General features: G+C 39.2%; 1 protein-coding gene across 1 annotated transcript in view; it reads left to right on the forward strand.

Annotated features, from left to right (window-relative positions):
• The window catches only part of PLXDC2 (plexin domain containing 2), a 260,038-nt gene that overhangs the window by 120,505 nt on the left and 116,883 nt on the right, over nucleotides 1–22,650 (forward strand). The window contains exon 3 of the mRNA XM_063413531.1: nucleotides 22,436–22,582. Coding sequence (XP_063269601.1) covers nucleotides 22,436–22,582 — 147 coding nt within the window. The remainder of the gene's footprint in view (nucleotides 1–22,435; nucleotides 22,583–22,650) is intronic.

Raw genomic sequence — 22,650 nt, forward strand, 5'->3', positions numbered from 1 at the left:
CCTTCACAAACTTCAAATATCAAAAATAAATCCAGCAATAAAATAATAGATTAAATCATAGTCAAGCTTGAGCTGAGTGCAGTAAAGTTTTATTGCTTTGCACCAGCAAAAATCTGAGGAGAAACATAATTTTTCATATAAAGTCTTAGACCAGTATGAATGATTGCTGCTGTATGACAGAAGATTCAGTTCCGAGAAAAAACCAAGATGCTGAGCATGCTAAATCAAACCAAACTCAACTGTATCTTATTTTCTCCACCCCACCTTAAATACTACTTGCAAGCATAGAAAATTGTGGCTATTTCAGTGCAAAATACTTTTTTTTCTGTATTGAACTAATTCATTTATTCCTGGGGATGTCACTGATATCTCCTGCTTTTAACTAAAATAGAATTGTTGCCAACTGAAGTCACCCTTCTTTCATTGTTTCTCTCCTTTCCTTACTTTCTCTAGATGTAGTTTGAAATGTAAATTTTAGCAGCACAGTAGTTTGTGCCTGAAAAGGGTCTTGCCCCTATTAAAACAACACTTGTGGATTTCCTACTGATAAAAAACAGTCTTTTGCTGGATTTTGCTCTGACCCAGAGTTTCTGTCCAAAAGAGAGCTTCTCCCTTATCAGTCCCAGTCACTCCTGGAAGTGAAGATGTCTGATTCTGACTGGCAAAAACAACAGAAGGGATTGAGTTTTACAGCCCTTGGGATTTGAGAGCAATTACTCTCAGCTACTGACAACAGTGTCAGCCCATTGCTGTGTCCCTACTGCAAGTCTGAGCAAGGAAGAAAACAAATGGTTGAGATTAAATTTCCCTCAGCTGGACAAATGATAAGGCAATTCTGCGAGTACCTCTCTAATGCACTGTATTAAAAGCAGAAAAACTTGTCCATGCAAAAAAGAGTATCATAGTCTTAAAACTAAAGAATATCATAGTCTCGTGGTGAGCTGTCAGTTTGGCCAAGCCTGCCTCTGTCCTCTGTTTTGTTCCTGCTTTCCTTATCTTTTTTTCTTCCCATTCCAATTCTTTAATGCCAGTTGCATTTAAAGGATGTAGAAAGAGCAGTGTTAATAATACTGTCTTGGTTCTTCCGAGTTACTGACAACCATATTCTGTATGTGAGAAAAAATCCTTATTATCACTGTCTAGTGGGTATTTCTGCTCTTCCTCATCCCAAGCTAAGGGAGTGTCCCCCTTTACTTCTAAAACCTGTTTTCTGGCTTGCAATTTTTAGAGCCTTTAATTGCCTGTGTAAAGTTGCCTGCTTACTTACCTTTTATAATTCAAATATTTATCTTAAATAGTATTTGTGTCTTCCTTCCCCTGTCGGTGATCCTCAACAGTGCAAGTTAATTCCATGGGCAACATTTCTTGTATAGCCATTTAGTTTAATAATATCAGGGGTGCTATTGATCCTTCCACCACTAGGACAGAATTATTTTCTTATTGCATAGTCACATTTTAATGCAGATTATGGAATATCAAAGTAACGCATATTCAGTACAAAGGTTTAACCAGATTTTAGGTTTCAGTTGAAGAATTTAATATATGTAAGTGAGGAGAAATTAAGCTTTGAAGAAGAGAAATTTGTCACATGAATTGGCTGAGTCTTTAGAGAGGAAAAGAACAATACTTCTGTTATGAAATTTGTATTTACAAATGGAGGAGGGGGGCAAAAAGCTAATTAAAAACCTGAAGCAACAATCAGTTTTAGTTTTGAGACCTGCTTTCTGATATGGCTTCATTTGAGAAACAAATTTTAGACTATATCATTGAGCTCAAATCATATTTAGCCCTAAACTGAAATAAGGGAAACATTAGATTTTGGCTAAGATTCACTTAAAGTTCCAAGTCAAGAAATACACTTTAATTGATTTAATTACACGGCTGAAGCTTTCCAGGTCTACTTGCAAAATCATTATCATAACAAAAGTTATATTCACTCTTATTTTCACTTTTAGAGCTGTATATATTATTTCTTGTTCACAGTTAATAATTACAACATCACATGATTTTTGGTGCATGTGTGATTTCTGGTGTATGACTCATTCAAGAGAAGGAGGAAAAATCAGGGCTCTTCCTGTAGGCCTGCAAATATTTTTCACAATCTTTGATCAAACTTCAGTTACCTAGTATAGACCTGGAACTTCCAGGGCTAAAACCAGTGTGATTGAAATACATGGTTTTACAGTTGAAGGTGGCATTGCATCAGATTTTCAGCCATTCCAGCCCTATCTTATGCTGCTTAGGCCGTGCCAGTTGTACCTCTAACACAGTTGTCTTGCTGCCTTTAAGCCAGTCTAACTTAGGTCCGGAATTCTCTGTTGGAATTTGTAATGTTCACATCTCTGGTGCTTCCGTGATGTTCTAGAGGATTAAACAAATGTCCCATATGATTCCTTTCTACTGCAGATCACGAAACTGCAAAAGCTCCAGAGCTCATTTACACTGGATGTTGTGGATGGCAAGATTGGCAGAACGAGGCAAATTGTTGGAATGCAAATTTGTCACGGGTTGTTAAACACAAGGGGAGTCTCTGAAGGGCAGAAATTACTGGACCCTAGGGAAAATGGGGAATTGCCATTGTTTGCTCTGGGTCCCCTATGCTTGGTGGGCATCACACAGACAAAATCACAGAATATCCTGAGTTGGAGGGGACCCACAAGGATCGACTCCAATTCTCTTTCCCAGTCAGCTCTGAGGACCACATGAAGATGTTTGACTTAAGAGAGTCCAGCTGTTCATGTGCCTTTTTTGGTGTCTGTTTACTAGATTAACTTAAATATTATGTTGTTATTTTCATACTTGGGAACTTGAAATTTACAGTGGAGATTATTTACAGCGGATGTATTGGAGGAAAAATCTTGGGATATGATCTTGGGAAACTGTGCTGCTGCACTGGAACCATTTTGGATATGTCTTTTGTTTTCCATTTAGCAGAATGTTTAGATGTCATATTATTGTAGGAGAGCTAAAATTTCGTGTTAAATTATATAGCTGATATCTTAATTGAGGGTAAATTTTATAGAATTTTCTTGCAGTATTTTAATTTACTTTTTTTTGCAGAGGTTGTTATTGTTATTTTAAAGTGGTTTTATTCACAGTTTTCAAGAGTTTATTTTAGAAAATTAACTTGTTACTTTGGAGATGGAGGATGTAATTTATTTTCAGAGAAATCAACTATACATTTTTCAAACAGAGTTAAGGGGAAAAAATATGTTTGTTTCCTTTTCATGTACTCGTAGGGAAATTATTTGAACTTTCTCTTCATGTGAAGTCCTAAGACAAACTAAAATGTCTGGAAGTTACTGCTAAATCTAGTATTTAACTGATAGTTTTTAATCATTTTAAAGAAGAGCCAGAAAGTGAATTAGTCTGCAGAGCAGCACAGATCATACATGAAATTCTCTAATTCTCTGCTCTTGCTAAATTACACTGAAAATTATGTCACCTGCAATTAGAAACAGAATCTGGGATAATCATTAATTTACTCACTATTTTCTGCTTGTCCAGCTGAGTTTTTCACCGGTGATGTCACACTTTCTAGCCAGCCAGCAGACTGAAATATCACTGTCTTGGTTTTTTTCAGGCTTTCTGTTTCAAAATGGTAAACTAGGCAAACGCCTTATATCTTTTTCTTTTGAATATACCAATTGCTTACTTATATCAAGGTCATCTTAACACTTTTACTGGGTCTTGCTGCAATGTTCAGCTGGACTGAACAGATTGCCAACTCTGTAAAAAGTGTTGTAGCAATAAGCAATGTTTCCAATATTCTCAGTCTAAACTCGAGAAGTGATGGTTGTGCTAATAACTCTGGCATGGCTGAAAAGGGAAAAGGCTGGAGGAAAGATTTATTCTCTATTTCCTTTAAGCTTGGGAGGAGAGGACGGAGAAGGAAAGAAATTTAAAACTAGCTTCCCCACTCCTAAATAAGAGAACTCCATTGTAATCCTGAGTTCCTTTCCACATGCTTAGCTATGTTGGCATACAAGGCATTTAATTTAACACATTGATGAGAATGAATCTTTATAGGAAGGAAGGAGACAGGGAATTCAGAATTTAACGGCATCTGCATTTGAATTTTCTTAGTGATAATATTTTATTTTTCCATATCATTCATTTCCAACTTCCTAAAGCATATTCCAGAATGGTGGAACTCATGACTGAGAAGAGCTATGAGCAGAATCAACAGACCTCGTACTTTCTGAATTAATTATTTCAGTCATATATGCCTCAGCTCTTGCTTGAAGGGATTTGCTGAAAATAGATTCAGCTTATGAAGCTGAATATTAGTGTGGTTGTGAAGGCTGGGAAGTCTCTTCTTTCCCAGACACTTCCTTTCTGACCTTTTTAACCATGTTCACCTGGAGTGTCCTCAAGAGAGGAGACTTGCATCAATCTGGTCATGCAAAAAAAGCAGATTATGTTCTTTTCTACCCATGCAAAGCAAACAGCCTTAGCTAATGTAACAGCACTCAGCAAATTGTGCATAGTTGGTTGGAGCAGGGAGTGAGGGTGAATACTTTACCAAGTTGTTTGCACAGAGGAATTTGGGTAAGTAAAAAATTGTCACACTAAGCCACACAATTCCAGTTTGGATAGTACCAGTCCTTAGGGATAGATTTTCAAAGCTGTAGGAATTCTGCTGACATTGATGGATTACTCAGTGTGTCTCCAAATCTTTCATTTTTCTTTAATATGGGAAAGTCAATTATCTGTTATCCCCAAACAGTAACAATGTGGCATGTAAACAAATCAGTCCATTGTTTCTGACTGGGTCAGACACTTCCTTTGACTCTGCAAATTTAGTATTTATGCCAAAGCCAATGATCTACCCTCATTGTGATTGTATGAGTTATACAGACTTTTCAAAGAGAATAATAAATGGGGCCAATGCTCAAAATTCATATCAGGAAGGGGATCAGAGTCAAGAAAGTTCCATTTGTAAAATGTGCGTTTGTTCTTCCAAAAATGCAAGTTAAATGTTTTTAACTGCTGAAGCAAATGCTGAGGAAACACTTCTAGGAGATGTAGTATTTCAAACACACACACAAAAAAAAAATCTAATGGAAATACCAGGGATTTTCTTGGGCTTTTTTTTCTTCTGTAACGCTGGCATGCATTAATGGGCAGCATGTCTAAGTGTTCACAGACCAACACTACAAAAACAGTATACTTATTTCTGGAAAACAAAATTGGCAATAGGACATGTTGGAAAGTGTGCAGCAAATTGCAGTATGAATAACGAGGGAGAAAAAAATTGAAAAAGAATAGCAAACATAGTTCCCCAGACCTTTCAGTGGCACAGCATTTAATGAAAGTTCGAGAGATGTGACAGGGTTACTGGAGGCTTGCTTCATGCATTTGTAGTAAGCTGCATAATTCTTCACAATTTCCTACTAAAATTTTTAAATAAATGAAAACATCATTTTCTGAGCATTCTTTCCATGACCTTAGCAACAAAAGTAGGAAGAGGGAGAAACTGCGGATGGAAATCCTGTCTGTCTGATCTCATCCAGACAGAGCACTAAATGTCTTGAGGGATAAAATGTCAAGATCTCTCAGAGGCATTCTGCTCCAGTACAGATAACAAAGCAACCTGTTTCTCAGGTTCTTCCTGCTCCAGGCAAAGTATGGATGTCTCTCTTCTGGTATATGAAAAGTGTCTTTCAATGCTAGAACAGACATAATCTGGCTCCAAAGTGCTACTGCTTAGATCTGGCTTACACAGGTCAACAACCTGGTGGGTGTTCCTTCTGAGGGTGTAACTTTTGGGGATATAGTTGCTGGCACAGTGGATAATAGTAAGTTTCGTGAGGATGTTTGGAACATATTCATTCCATAGCCATAAGCTAGTGCCCCCAACATCCCTATTTGTCTAGAAAAAAAAAACAAACCTCCTTGTTGAGTCAAAATGACTGACTATGTAGTTGAAAGAAACAGCAATTCATCCCTGAGTTTTTTTTTTTCATAAACCTAGAAATAGAATCTTGATTTATCATTTAGTTGCTATCAGTGTATACAGTGTTGATTTTTTTCCTTATATCAGACATATTCTTCTATCACCTTGGAAATCAAGGTAATTTCTTAAATACACTGCAAAGGTTTTGTTTCTTATATAAACATTCAATGATGGGTAGTTCTTATCTGTATACTGCTCCAATAATGAACATGAATTTAATATTTATGTGAAATATTAGGTGACTATGATTGCTGAAAGACACTGGAGTCTATACAAGTGCTTTTCTTTCTAAGTTGTAGCTAATGTTGAAATGGGAGGTAAAATTTAGGTCTTCAGTTTGGAGACCTAAGTATAAATGCATGTGACATAGACAAGGAATATGCAAGTTTTTACCAGGTCATGTGGTGATAGGAGAAGGGGAAATGGCTTCAAGAAGATAGGTTTAAATGAGGTATTAGGAAAAAAGTCTTTGTCATGAGGATGGTAAAGCACTGGAAGAGGTTGTCCAGAGCAATTTGGGTGACTCAGCCCAGGGAGATTTCAAGGGATGGGCTTTGAGCAACCTTGTCTGGTGGAAAGTATCCCTGCCCATGGCTGGGGAATTGGAACAAGATGATCTGCAAGGTCTCTTCCAACACAAACTATCGTGCTATCAAAGTTGTTGGACATTTAAGGTGAAAGGTGCCTAGCTATAGATATCTGATACAATTTTAGGCTGTGGTTATACTGAACGGTCCACTGCCACTTCTGTAGAATAAGGTTCAGCTGTAGGTCCTAAATCATATCTGCAATTTTCAGATGGTCCTGGGTTCCTCCAGTGCTTAGTCAATTAGATCTCATCCATGGTCAGTACGGGCAGTGCAGTTAAAGTATTTGGATTGTTCTAAAGTGGAGCTGGAGGAGCTAGCAAATCTTCACTGACAGCATTTAATAGATCTGTGGTTCTGATAATGAGTGCTTACAAACCCAGTTCTTAGGCAGACAGCTGCACCGAAGTATCCAACCTGCACACCAAATAACAAGCTGCTCATCTACCTATTTTTTTAATCTGAGTCTGAAGAGAAAAAACATAGATTTTTGAGTCAAAATGTTGCAATTCCTCCTCTCTTTTCCCTCTCCCTATCTAACTTGCCACTCTACCAACCCCATTGATTTGGGTTGATTTGAAACATGAGTAAAATCTTTCACTGGTTTTCAGTGCTTAGATGTTTTGCATCCCTTCTGTTGCTTGAAATTGTCAAAAGACACCCTTCAAGTCAAAAGTAATTCTGTAGTGCCTTGTGATTTATCTTTTTAGTGTCCTATATTTACATGAAAGATAAAAAAGGAAATACAAGTTTATGCAATATTCCACTTTGGATCAATCTACTCTGGAAGAGCAATATGGATTTAGAAGTTATATACAAAAAAACCAAACCAAAACAAAAACAAACAAACAAACAACAACAAAAAAAAAAAAAAAGAAAAAAAAGAAAAAACCAACTTGAGTATATTGGGTCAACTGCACTCTAGGTTAAATTGAAGGGAGTACTTTTCAGAGATAACAGAGGGAGGATGTTATTTAGCATCCTGATCCTGTTTGGGTAATTGTGAAGTGCACGGAGTATTCCTGTTGAAAAGAACAGTGCAGATTCTGCAGGAAGCTTGTTTGGAGCCCGATGTCAGGCAAAGGCAGCAACTCGGACACGCCTGTCTAGGCAACATGTAACTTATCAAGCATCTCAATTAAATATGATATCTTAGAGTTGTGGCACCAGAGTTCTCAAGGGATTTATTTGTTTTATTGAGCGTGACAACATCATCTGATAAAGAAACATTTCTGTGACAAGTCCTTAAGAAATATGGCTGGTGATAACAGTTTGGTAAAACTGTATATAGCGATTTTTAATATTCTTGTGTACACAATCCAGACTGAATTGCTGTTGCAGATGTATACAGAAAAATACATATGAATAAAGCAAAATGTGTACTTTTTCCAGACAAAAGAGCAGTAGAAATTGCTAACCACTTCCATAATCACTGTATTTCTCTGTAAGCCATGAATGGTGATTATGAAATTTTGCATCTTGATTGCAGATTTCAGCCAGTCCCATGTATTAGTAACTAAAGCTTCATGTGTGTTATACATGAGAGCTAAAGTAGAAAGTGCTGTGGCTGAATAAATTACCAGTCTGTTTGCAATCTGTTTAAAACCAGTACTCCCCAGGGAAGCCATGGTGCTGCAGTTTGTTCTGTGATGCCCATGTTCCCTGATGGTTGTGGTCTGGCTATATGCTCACCAGCACACAGCTGGACAGAACAGCATGACTTTGGCAAAGGCTGGGTTGACTGAAGTGCATGTGGGACACCTTTAAAAGCTTCAGGATAAGCTTTATCCCTACAGGTAAAATGCTACTGCATTATTTAACCCATGCTTCTGCCTGTATCAACTTTGAATTGCTCACACGTGTTCCTACAACTGATTGCCATACAATTTTGGCTCCAAACCCTGATGTGTTCCTGAAACACTCAACATATCAACAGCTCAGGAACTGCATCTCACACCAGTGAGCATGGAGGCAGCTTCCTGCACTGTCCTATGGAAAGCCCTGATCAACTACAAACTACACCTGCTAATATCAACTTAATATTTCAGATCTATAACACTTTCCATTGCAATTTATATCTGCCATTTCTCCTCATCATGTGAGGCCTCAGGGTTCTTGGTTGGGTCCTGGCTGCTGTTTTCCTTGCATCTCTTCTAATAGAGAAGTGCCAAAGAACAGGAAATAAGGATGACTTACATCTCCTGGCATTTGAATACATAGTGGAGGAATACACAGGCTCCAGAGAGTTAAGTTGCTCTAATACCTGGATGTAAAGAAAGAAGAGAGTGTAAATTATTAAACTGAAATTATATATTTAGGGGGAAGAAAAAATTGCCCATGTGTGGCTATAAATAGGTCAAAGTACTTATGCTCAGAAACACACTGGTTTGTGTGTTTTGTTATATTCCACACAGGAAGTGGATCTTTAAAAGACTAAAATACTAAATCTTTAAAAGCTAACTTGACAAAAAATGTAGTTATTTATGGTATTATCCGGAGTCATAAGCCCCCAAGAATGGAGCTGGTAACAAATGTGATTCATAAGCACTAATGCTCTGCAGTGTACACCTGGCAGATAGGTTTTTATGTTTACAAAAAGTCATTTTTGCAGTTTCAGTTTCATGAACATTTCATTCATATATACATATCTAAAAATGAGAATATAAACTCTAAAACCTGTGTCATAATTACACCAAAATAAAATTTCTGCTAGACATTTTCTTGGGCATTGTATTGAAATGGTTCTTTTTGTTTTCTTTTAGTGGAGAGGATGCTACGGAGCAGCTAATAAAGATGCATTTTCAGAATTTCATTTCTCAGACTTCTGCTCCAGCAAATTGGGAACAAAACTGCATAATAAATATTTCCTTGTAATTGGGTTTTGAGTGACTGGTGATTTGGCTTTTTTCCTTTCTTAAGTAAGGCATTACAGAGATTTTTGCTCTTTTGAAGCTTGTCTCATATGACAAGACAGTCCAAAGGGCTTTATAAGCCTCCTGTAATGACCCCTAAATAGACTGACAGTTTTATAGCAGTCCCCAAGAGGGAAGCTTCCTTTCAAAAGCAGCTGAATATCATGGAAAAGGCAGTGACTCCACATTGACTTTTCACAAAGCCGGAAAGACTAAATGGCTTTCTGGATTAATAACAGTTTTATGGCATCCTTCTCTTGCAGAATGTCTGTCAGCATGTGTGACTCTCCATTATAGGTGCTGTCAGGAGCTCAGAAAAGTGCAGTTTAAAACCTAGGAGCTTAAGTCATTACAGAGCTGTGTAAAGCCTTGTGTCTGCATGGGGGAGAGAGATGTGGGCTAAATCTTTTGTTTCATCCCAGCTAATAACAGCATTTAATGTTTACCATAAAAACCTCTGGATGTGAATATGTGAGATTCTGGGCAGAGTTACTTTCATAGTGGCCCTAGTGAAAACCTGAGTGTGAGGACTGCTCACACACAATAGGCTTTCAGGACTCTGCAGGGTACTCATGTGGCCTCTTCTTGGAGAATATGGTGTGAGATGAGATTCTTAATACCAAAGCACTCAGACATAGCAGCTCCTCTTCAGTTAGATTGGGTTCCTCTCATTCATTAGTCATTATATTAGCTGTTCAAAATGGGTTTTGCAAGGGTTTATGTCATCAACAGTGCTACTCGCAAGCCATCTTCAGGTTCTGCTGGTGGTTGATGTCAAGTATGTATGCTGTACCCATATTGCTATATATAGGTATATTTCCTTAGTTTTTCCCATATCAGACATAAAAAAAAAAAAACAAAAAAAAAAACAGATTGCAGCTTTGTCACTATGAAAGCAGCAAGTCACTGTAAAAGCACATCTCTAAATTGCATATCTCCTCAGTAGATCCATACCAAACAAAGACTTTTGTTAAGAAATTGAAAAGCAGAAAGTTTATCCTTGGTGCAAAGTGCTTATGAAATTGGTAATTCTGAGCACCTCAGAACAATCAAGGTTCCTAAGCAGCAGCCCCTATATATATCCTCTGTAAGACTTTGATGATGTAATCCATATATACCTTACCTGCCCAAACTGGAGCTTTCACATTTTGAGAGGCCAGCTCAAGTTAAGTATTCCTCAGGGTTCTTCAATTATCAGATCCTATAAACCTGTAAATCACAGCATTGCTATGTTATGATTGTAACTACAGTATTCTGTTAAAATGAGTTATATGGCAGCAGTGTGCAAGGTGTCTCTAACCCCATTTTCCCTGGCCCTGATCTTCCCACTAGGACCCCCTTTTAGGATAGGTGATGATTTCTTGTACTGTCTCATCTCCTGTGCTAGTATACTAGGAATGTTCTCCATGTGTCCTTGCCACCTGCCCCTGTCTCAGTCAGTGTCTGCCTAAAGAAAATGTGAATAAATGAGGAGAATCAGTTGCCACACCATACACACATGCTTCTCCTGCCTAGGTAATGCAGAGTGTGACCATGCATCTCTCCTGCCCCTTCTCAGAGCCCAAAATCGTGCTGTTGAGAAGAGGCTTTCCATCACCTGCAATGCAGAGCTAGCTCAAGTCCTATCCAAGCTGTCACCTCTGTTCTCCCCCTTGGGCTGTTCTGAGCTGGGGATTAATAATGCTCAGAAATCTGAAAGCAGTTTTCTAGCAAAAGTCTGAAACAATTCAGAAGTCACTTTGGCTATATTTTACTTACACGATAGGCAGAGATACCATAAGAGAGTAGCCAGCATTAAATGTGATTGGGTAAAAGTACAAATAGTTTTGAGGAAGCTGTTTTGGCTATTTATGTGCAGGGGCACGTTGTTGTCTTTTTTAAATAAAAAAGGGTTTTGGTTCTACAAAATGGATTGCTAGAACAGCTTTATTCCTTAGGGAAGTAATTTTAATTGCTAACTTATTTCCTTTGTCTAAATACCCAACAAAGTATTGTTATCTTTGCTTTCTTGCTGAAAAGTAGTCTGTTTTAAAATATATAATTGCATGTTTTCTACTTTCAGTATTTTCATTGTAGTCTACAAATTTTAGCACCTTTTAGAGAACACTATTCTCTGATTAATTTCATAGGCTATTAATCTAGAAATGTTTGTATTCAGAAGTAAAGGCTTTCTGAAATTAGTAATTGGTGATAAATTTTCTAGCAGAAAATTCAGTTAATTTAAGAATAGACCTAGCCTGTGAGATTGGCAATATTTGAGCAATTTGTTAAGGTATTTGTTAAAAATCAGACACCAGTCCTTACATTCACAGTGATAAAATTATGCATCTATAAAGTCTACCACCATATCCTTGAAGGCTTCAGAGTTTTTACATTGTGTTGTCATCTCAGCTGAAGCTGGAAATGAAATTTCAAAAAGTAGCATATTAAAGGGACAACAGTTATCAAATTAAAGGCAGTCTTGCTGTCTTCTATTACATCTGGCAATAACTCATGACACTTGATAAGGAAGATCTGAAGATGAGGATCCTTGGGTGGGATGACTGATTGGTTTATTGATCAATTGGTTGATTGATTTTTTTATTGATAATGTCACAAACAATGTTCCAGTACTGGGAGAAGGCAGCCAAAACATTCTGCTGAAATGTAATGGCCATCTGATTGGCTGATCCATAATAATTTGCCTCGTGGATGTTTTTTCCCTTCCTTCCTTCCTTCCTTCCTTCCTTCCTTCCTTCCTTCCTTCCTTCCTTCCTTCCTTCCTTCCTTCCTTCCTTCCTTCCTTCCTTCCTTCCTTCCTTCCTTCCTTCCTTCCTTCCTTCCTTCCTTCCTTCCTTCCTTCCTTCCTTCCTTCCTTCCTTCCTTCCTTCCGCGCCTTCCTTCCGCGCCTTCCTTCCTTCCTTCCGCGCCTTCCTTCCGCGCCTTCCTTCCGCGCCTTCCTTCCGCGCCTTCCTTCCTTCCGCGCCTTCCTTCCGCGCCTTCCTTCCGCGCCTTCCTTCCTGCCTGCCTTCCTTCCGCACCTTCCTTCCTTCCGCGCCTTCCTTCCGCGCCTTCCTTCCGCGCCTTCCTTCCTGCCTGCCTTCCTTCCGCACCTTCCTTCCTTTCGCGCCTTTCGTGCCTTCTGCGCCTTCTGCGCCCTCCCCTCCCCTCCCCTCCCCTCCCCTCCCCTCCCTCCTTCCTTCCAGAGAAAGGAAGACTTTTTCTACAACATACAATAGTGCAACAGCAGAGCTTATTCCTGGGTGTGCCATCTGCTTTTTCTCTGGTTGAAATTATTTGTTTTCTTGAATTACAGCCTTACACAGAGAGAGCTTGAGAGATGGCAGCACTTCTTGTTCAGTACTGTCAGTGGTTTGCATCAAATTGAATCCAGTATTTAAAAACAAAATATTCATACAGTTGGATTCATACAGCAAGCAACTCTTACTCCTAAATCTTGCTTGATAATATCCTCTGTCTCCTAGAGACTTATATTACTTTTCAGTTTCTGTTGAAGAAAAAATGTCACAGGAAAAGGATTATATGTAAAAAGTCCCATGTTTACCTATGTGGTTGTATCATCATAGAATAGTTTAGTCTTTGAATTTGACAAATACTGAACACCAAGTATTTAAAGAAGGCCTAATCTTCGGTTGTGCTGAGCATTTATGAATAGTGCATTCATTCAGCTTTCCTGAAAAATTCAGTTGTATTCGGAGAAGTATGAGAATATATTCAGTGTCATCAGACAATATCCCTTGTGAAAGCTAAGAAATTAATCTCTATAATCAACAATAGGATGGCAACTCAGCATCAAGTATTGCCTGAGGTTAAAAATAGCTTATTTCCCCAATAGAAAAGCATTATGAGATGTTCTAATAAGTGTTCCCTTTATACTCACAAAGGTTGCCAACAACAATCCTCATAGCTGGTGCAAAGAATATCTGGAAAAATCCTTTGCTTTAATGCTGTACTGTTCCAAAGAAGAAAGGTGCTATTTATTTCATATACAAACAGAATTTGGACAGAATTGCACATCTAGAGATCCAGTGGGACATAATGCTCATATCCCCCAAATATCTGAAAACAAAAGAAAAAAGAAAAGCTTTCTTGAAGCAGTAAAGGGTATGTTCTGTGCTTTGTCTGCATGTCCTTCCTTTCAGTAACGAGCTTCTGTGTCACTAATAGATACTGAAAAGTTTATTTCTTTTCATAATTGTATTTTTATATAATTCTAATTTTCAGCAGAACTCTAAATCTATGTCATATAACTATTAAAATTATTTCTTAATTGGGTAGTTTACATGCAAATTCAATAAAATTTCTTAAACATTTTTAAGAAATGTTCTTATGTAGTACATACCTGTTGGAAATGGAATATATTATGAAGCAGGTACAATCAGCCAAAGAATATAAACAGGTCTGACAGAATGAAAACTCATAGGTATCTAATGATACCAATAAAATCGTATTTATTAAAGACTCCAAGAATTTAATTTCCATGGTAATGCAAATTAGGAACTATGAAAGCAGTGACTTGGAACAGAAGCTTGGATCCTAACCTTACTGGGAGTTCCCAAGCTGCTCACATCAACTTTAGCAGTTAGCTGCATGTGCCTTTTTGTTTCAAACTGTAAATTTACAGATGGGATTACAAAAAATTAGGATATGAGAGAGAAATAATTAATAGATACAACTGCATAAAGGCTATGAAGAGGAATTCGGTCTTCCTTCTATCATTCAAGTAGAAGTGAATTTGTTTCCTTCCAGAATAGATAAACAATCTAAGAACTTGAATTAAAATATGAAACGGGACTTTTAATACACAAAATTTGGTAGACATAAGTAATTCCTCACACAGTAGCAAAATCTTGAGCTGATGGCTATAATTTAAGAGTTTGATTTACAATGTGTATGATGAATCTGCTTTAAGCATGGATCAAGATACCATTTAAAACATTCTTATAAATCTACCAACTAGGCTTAGTGCTAGTGCCTTCTAGTAGTGGAGATGGGGGCTTAGGTACTAGAAATTAAGTGGGGTAGTTTTTTAGCTATAAAAAAGTTGAAATGCAAAAAAACTTTGCACAATTCTGACTATAGTTTAAATATTATGTGATTATCCAAAACGCACTGTTTGGTAATTACTTGTTATTTGTCTCTGGAGCTCTTTCCTTGAGATTTTGTGTCCCTTAAATGTGACCATTATTTACAAAGGACATTTCTTCAGAATGATAAAATGGACTGGGAATAGATATATTTTTTTTCAAAACCTTTTCATTTATAGTCCTTCTGTTGTATACATGACAGCAATAACTGCTTCTGTTGGCCATTAAAGGAGGAAAGAATTTGGTAAAGTGGCTGGCTTTTGTCATCTTCCTGACAGTATAATTTTAATTATGTTTACTTGGATGACTAACCTAGAGCTGGTGAAGCTGTTAGAAGCTGCCTCAGAATTGTTACTGAGATTTACTGGACATACAAAGTACATCCTGGCATGTAAAGTACAGAAGAAGAAATTGTCAAGGAGAAAATAATCTGATTATATCTCTTACAGCTAAAGTGAGATGCATCAGTAATAATGTTAATGTAGGGTCAATCCATCAGAAATAGGCTTTATGGTTGATATGTTTAATCTAGGACATGAATGATGTCATTAGGTATAAATCCTTGCCACAGATGCCTCCAGCTGAGGATCATGTCAGTTGGAATGGGCTGTGTACAATCTGGGGTTGGGGATGGGAGGGGATGTCAGGTCTGCATGGCAGCATGGCCTGATTTGAGGGGACTCCCATGTGGCTGACTGGATCCAGGAGCTACAGCAGGAGAGGAATGTCTCCATCACCAGGGTAATTACAAATTCTAAGTCCACCTCTTCAATATTTGCCTAGGCTGGGTACGGGTATAAGGTCTCTAAAGATCTCACCACATCTTGATTTCTAAATAAAGTAGTTTATTTATACAAAAGCACATATCTGAAGGCACGAGAGTTCTAAGAGCGGCCTTATTCTACAACCAGTTACAAACCTAGGCAAAGAAAGTCTAAACAAGACAATAACTAAAGCATAGAAATCTTAACACACAGAGTTCTAATGAAACAGCAAACAAAGCACAGAATTCCTAACAAGCAGAACTAGTAAGACTATAAGCAAAGCACATATCTGACATTACAGCCTCTAGGTAAATCAGCCTCCCATCTGACCCCAAGCAGGATTTTCCAACCGTGGGGTCACAATAACAGAAAGGGAACACAAGATCACAGATCCCAGACAGGGTCCCGGCCGCGGGGATCACAGTGGCAATGGAGGGGTCCCCAACTTGGCAGAGTTCCCGAAAGCAGGGTCACAGGGACAAGGAAGGGTCCCGGGGTCCCAAACCCTTGCAGTTGCCGGTTGCAGAGACAGAAACCCTCACAGACTCCCCAGCAGCCCCGAACAGAGTTCCGGGGCAAACGCCGCAGGGGAAAAGGGAAGGGACGGGATCGCAGGGGCCAGGGAGGATCCCTGGGGTCCCGAACCCTCGCAGGAGGAAGGGACGGGACCCCAGGGCCCAGATCCCAGGCTACCTTTAGATGATACCTTTAGAATCCCATTCGGCTCCCTGGCAAGGCTCCTTCCTCAGGCTGCAGGAGGTGGAGGTTGGATCGATAGATCGGATTGATCAATCAATCCCTCGACCAACTGACCCAGAGGCTTTTTATCCCAAATTGCAAAATGCATATTCATATTTTTTATCTACACACTAACCAATCTAGGTACAATTCTAAAGTTCGTAAAACTACAAAAATCAGCGTCAAAACCTACGCACATAGCATATCTATTAACGTAAAACTATCTTACTAGCATAAGGTTCTACCTTGTTGTACATAAAACTCATACTAAAAATTATAAACAGTATTCTACTCTATTTTTGTTATGTCTGTACTCTATCACTAAGCCTGAAGCTGTGTCCTTCTACACTGAACTAGGACTTAGGGCATGCAAAGCTTAAAGCTAAGGGTTAGATTTCTACTTTGTGCATTTAAAGCTTTTATATATTCTAATTTTTCTAAAGGCTTTAATTCTATCTCTGTACTTTTCACTCTCTGTGCAGGATCCATGGAAACATGGACTCCGACATCTCCCCCTCTTTGTTTACACATGTAGACTTTCTTAACAACCTTATTAATCATCTATATTAGTTTTAGGTTTGGCTAACTAGGAAAAAAAAATCTGTGCTACTAAAAGCAAGCAAAGCAAGAGGCAAAAGGATAACATACAATTGTTCCCCACATCTACTAACAGAAATTCTACATTACTACAGATTCCCACATTAAATCCCCAAAGTCCAAAGTCTTTTGTGACTGAAGCACACGATGGCAGGTGCAAATCAGAATCTCTGCGCAGTTCACGTCTGCCTGCTTGCTCGTCTGTTCATGGAGTGGTCAGCGTGTTTCTGTGCTCGCTGTCTTCTTCACATTCTATACTAGAATTCACCTGGGCTCAAATCTGCAGAAACACAAGCAAGCCCTTCGCCCCAGGTTAATAGAGAAAGTGTACCTTCAATTTGTCCTGTTTCTAGATTTCTAAACTAAAAAAAAACTTTTCCCTGTGTGTACCGGTGTAAAATTGCACTTAAAGAACATCTACTGACTGATGGATATTTTACACTTCTCCATTCTAATGAGTTGACAGCTCCTATAAATACAGAAAATTGCACCAGCTGGTAGACTGGGCAATATTTATGATTGATGTGAATATTACATAAGTGCACAGGTACTCTAAACAAATGCATAACTCTGTTAAGTACTGACAGAAATCAGGAAAATTCAGGTACAACAATGAAGAACAGGCATAATTGGTGACTTTTAACAATTACATATGTAAAATAAGATAATTACTAATTACTAAAACACTGTGCTTTCATCTCAGAGTCTGCAGACAGCTTTTGGAACCTTTTTTCAGTCTGGATCCAGACCACCTTTCCCGGGCAAGATGCTCAGGTCCACCCTGAAAATTGAATCAGCTGTCATTTTACAGGGTCAAATTGTCAAGTCAAAATGACTTGAATTTGTTTTTTGAAGCAGAAACCATCTGAGCATTTAGCAGAACATCCATCCAGATAGAGTCAGGGCTTGGCCAAGGCTCGGGCTCTAAACTGGAGTGAGGTCCTTTAATACATTTCTAAAACAAAGATCCTAACAATAGCAATTATGAAATACTTAAACAATTAAAAAGTAAAGGAAAGATCTTGAAATGACACGTGTCCTTATATAGTTAGAAGAAGGATACTAAAGCACATCAAAAAGCCTCTGCAAATAAGGAAAATTAACAAATTCACATCAAATAATTAATATATCAACACTAATCATCCTAGAAAATTGAAATGATACTTTTCTAAACTATCATATACTTATAACTTACAAAAAGGGAAACTTCACTAAAACAGCTTACAACCAACAACAATCCTAATGTGGCTTTGTGAAATGCAGCTAATGATAAAACCTTTCAAACCTTCCAAACCTTTCATCTTCCTCCATCTACTAATAGGTGTTTTCCAATGTTTCATCATCACTGTTCCCGTGAAGCATCTTATCTCTAGAACTAATTTAACTTTACAAATAAAATGAGCATATTTTCTTAAAAACAAACAACACTTAATATGAATAAATCTTAACAAAACTCATATGCGATAAAAACCTTAATAGGATATAGACTTAATATTATTTAAATCTTATAAAACTTAAACCTACCAAAACTTAAAAATAACTTAAACTTAACAGAATTTAAACTTAACCTAACATAATTTAATTGAACAATACTTAACCTATACTTAAACTAAACCACACTGACTATACTTAAACTAAACTATACAAAAGTTTATCTTAATATTAACAGATTACTAAAATATAACTTAACCCAAACATACATATATAATAAATGACTCTAATTAAAAGTCCATTTCTATTAAATCCATTTCTATTCTACTCTCCATTGTGATTGTGCTTCATATGGTAATGTATTTCTGTATTAATTAGAGTACAAGTTAGATGTTGTACTCTTTGGTGGTGACTGGTTTCCCTGCAACTGGACTGAAAAAGTCCAGAAGAGATGCTGGACAGAAATTTTCCATATAAAGACAAGCCAGGTCATTGTTACATTGTGTGTCTATGACATCTATCAGGTGATCTAAAAACATGAGAAATGTCTCTGATGTTCCCTGCTTTATGTCTGGATAAGTCTCTTTTGCGGTTGTTATTGACTGAGTCAACACCAGAGCTTCACAAGCAGGATCCCCAGTGTCCCCATGATTTAGTGTCTGTAATAAGTTGACACCCTGTCTGCCATCCCTGACTGACAAAGCCACAAACAGCTCTTCAGCCAGGGACTCCTGCTGAGTCCCTCTTAGAGGAAGCCTCCATTCAGGCTGAGATGAAGGGTGTTCTATGTTAGAAGTGACTAAATCTGCTTCCCAGTTTAAGTCTGCTGGATCTAAAATTAATAAATCTGAGTCACTGTCCGAGCAAGTGTTATTTATGTCTGTGTTTTGGTGCATAATAGTCTTATGGTGTCTCTCACGGATGTCCTGTGTGGTTGTTTTACTTTGGTGCCTGCCCTCCCCTGTTCCCCCCTCTTGTTGCAGCGTTGGTATTGTCCGAGGTCTGTGCAGGATCGGGGGGGTCAGTGGAGAGTCCGGGCTCCCAGGCACGGGCTCAGGCGCTGAGGGCAGGACGGTGTGGGCTGGCGCAGGCATGACGCCACTCCGCAGCGCTGGTTCTTTTCCGCGGGCAGTACAAACCGCGTGTTCGTGTGATGGCGGCGTGGGTGCTGGCAGCGGCTCTCGCGGTCGCGCTCCTGGGTGGCGGTGTCCGATGGGTTGTGACAGGTTAGGTGCAGGGTGTCCCGCGCCGTGGTCGGGCGGCGGCAGCGGCGGCAGCGGCGGCTCCCGTAGGATGAGAGCCACGGCTGCCACCGGACCGTGCAGCAGTGTAAAGGACGGCAGGGGTTCGGTTTGTGAACGATCCATGATCCTTGCGGGGGTGGGCTGCGGCGGGACTCCCGAAGAGTTCGGGTTCTCCCAGCACGGGCTTGTGTGTGGGGGGGTCCCTCCGCAGCCCGGGTCCGCGGCTGGAGCTGGCAGGGGGGCTCTGACCATGCTGCAGTCTGTGTTTGTGCTCCCGAGCTCGCGGCTGTGTGCGGGGGAGCTGTATCGTCTTCTGTCCCGCGGCTCCCGGGCCGCGGCATGGGCTCGGCAGCGGGGGGAACAAACTCTTGTTGCTGAGGAACAGACAGAGATTCATCTTTGCCCCCCACCGCCCCTAGAAGCGAATCGCGGTCCCGGGTTACCTCAACAGTTTGCGATGCAGCTTTACTGAATAAAGTAAGTTCGAAGTTTGCAATTTCCATTTGTGATTAGTTAAAAAGTTTTACAGTTTTAAAGTAGCAGTTAAAGTAGCAGTTTTAGAGTAATACCTTCAAATCCTTTCCAGAAACGTCATAGCCATTATTCAAAATCAGTAACTTTAAACAATCATAGATGTGGTTTTGTTCTTTAGACAAATTATTCCCCATATTTAGGATTACTCCAGACCGTTATTTCGCTAGTAGGAACGGCAGCTTTTCCAGGGTCCTGGAGAAAGCCTTAGAACACCGCCCTTATCCTTCCTTCGGGATACAGATTCTTGCAAAAAAGCCCGCGCGGGGGAATGCTGTTTTCGTCCTAACAGCCGATTCGAGCAGTCGTCTGGAGAGACCTGGCCGTTGCTTATGTATAGCAATGTACGCCGCTCTTAAAACGAGGGGCATCAATTTGCCTAGGCTGGGTACGGGTATAAGGTCTCTAAAGATCTCACCACATCTTGATTTCTAAATAAAGTAGTTTATTTATACAAAAGCACATATCTGAAGGCACGAGAGTTCTAAGAGCGGCCTTATTCTACAACCAATTACAAACCTAGGCAAAGAAAGTCTAAACAAGACAATAACTAAAGCATAGAAATCTTAACACACAGAGTTCTAATGAAACAGCAAACAAAGCACAGAATTCCTAACAAGCAGAACTAGTAAGACTATAAGCAAAGCACATATCTGACATTACAGCCTCTAGGTAAATCAGCCTCCCATCTGACCCCAAGCAGGATTTTCCAACCGTGGGGTCACAATAACAGAAAGGGAACACAAGATCACAGATCCCAGACAGGGTCCCGGCTGCGGGGATCACAGTGGCAATGGAGGGGTCCCCAACTTGGCAGAGTTCCCGAAAGCAGGGTCACAGGGACAAGGAAGGGTCCCGGGGTCCCAAACCCTTGCAGTTGCCGGTTGCAGAGACAGAAACCCTCACAGACTCCCCAGCAGCCCCGAACAGAGTTCCGGGGCAAACGCCGCAGGGGAAAAGGGAAGGGACGGGATCGCAGGGGCCAGGGAGGATCCCTGGGGTCCCGAACCCTCGCAGGAGGAAGGGACGGGACCCCAGGGCCCAGATCCCAGGCTACCTTTAGATGATACCTTTAGAATCCCATTCGGCTCCCTGGCAAGGCTCCTTCCTCAGGCTGCAGGAGGTGGAGGTTGGATCGATAGATCGGATTGATCAATCAATCCCTCGACCAACTGACCCAGAGGCTTTTTATCCCAAATTGCAAAATGCATATTCATATTTTTTATCTACACACTAACCAATCTAGGTACAATTCTAAAGTTCGTAAAACTACAAAAATCAGCGTCAAAACCTACGCACATAGCATATCTATTAACGTAAAACTCTATCTTACTAGCATAAGGTTCTACCTTGTTGTACATAAAACTCATACTAAAAATTATAAACAGTACTCTACTCTATTTTTGTTATGTCTGTACTCTATCACTAAGCCTGAAGCTGTGTCCTTCTACACTGAACTAGGACTTAGGGCATGCAAAGCTTAAAGCTAAGGGTTAGATTTCTACTTTGTGCATTTAAAGCTTTTATATATTCTAATTTTTCTAAAGGCTTTAATTCTATCTCTGTACTTTTCACTCTCTGTGCAGGATCCATGGAAACATGGACTCCGACAAATATTCTATGGTACTGTTTAATTTCTGAGTTTATTTTAATTTTCAAACTCAGTCATCAAGGCTTTGGGTTTTTTTAGTTTGTCTTAGAAGGAGAGGAAGCAAGGATGGAACTAAGAAATATTACCATTACTACTTTTATAGTATTACTTGTAGCTATTTAGCAGAAAGCTGGCAATGCTGTTGATTTAAATATTTTGTGGTGCAACAGCTTGGTCTGAATAAAGGAAGACTGGGAATCTGAGAGGAGTTTCATTTCTTGCCTCAGAGCACAGACTTTTTTTCCTTTTTTTCTGTCTTAGATAGGAAGGCAAAGACCTTCACAGTAATTGACCTTAAAATTTTGCTGTGATGGGAGCATGACAACAATTACTGTAATTTTTAAAACCACAAGAATTAGGAAGATTTCTTTCACAAATATGTATATCTTTGTCTGTCTTGAAGGGATAAAACTACAGTAAATCAAACTTTTGGAGATATAAAATAAAGTAGCTTTGTAAGCCTACAGCTATAAGGAATGTTTCAGATGCTCTTCAATGGGATAGTCTAGTGAATTATGTTCAGAAATTTTTAAAATTACATTTTTTAAGGTATTATCCATGAATAGTTCTCATGGCTTCATTAAAATGTGACCATTGTTACAGGAACTGTCCATCTTGCCTTGAAAGACATCAAACATTTTGCCATAGATTTCACAGATGTGGTTATTACATAACATGTATAATTGGTATTTGGGATAGTGAACATTATAATCATAATATAAGATGATTGTGGGAGGTAACTGCCTTGTCAGCTGCTAGTGGTTAGGAGCAGAACTGTCTCTACAGCATATTTACAGTTTTTACTCTTTTTCCTTCATTGCCGAGTTTCTTGGAGGAGCAAAAGGACTCAGTATTTCAAGGGTGAGTTTTATATAAAACTAAGGTGCATCTTCCATTATAATCTCTTTTTTTCTGTGTTTTTTCCCTTTCTCAGGAGGATACAGATCATAATTATTATACATCAAGGACATATGGTCCATATGATTCTACCAGCAGGGATTTGTGGGTGAATATAGACCAAATGGAGAAGGACAAAGTAAAGATTCATGGGATCCTTTCCAATACCCATCGTCAAGCAGCAGTAAGTTATTTCATCTTCTTTTTTGACTAGCATGGATATTTTTCCCCAGTGACCCCCACAGCAGTGTT

The sequence above is a fragment of the Prinia subflava genome, chromosome 1 (genome assembly GCF_021018805.1).
Source record: "Prinia subflava isolate CZ2003 ecotype Zambia chromosome 1, Cam_Psub_1.2, whole genome shotgun sequence".
In the NCBI taxonomy this organism is placed as follows: Eukaryota; Metazoa; Chordata; class Aves; order Passeriformes; family Cisticolidae; genus Prinia; species Prinia subflava.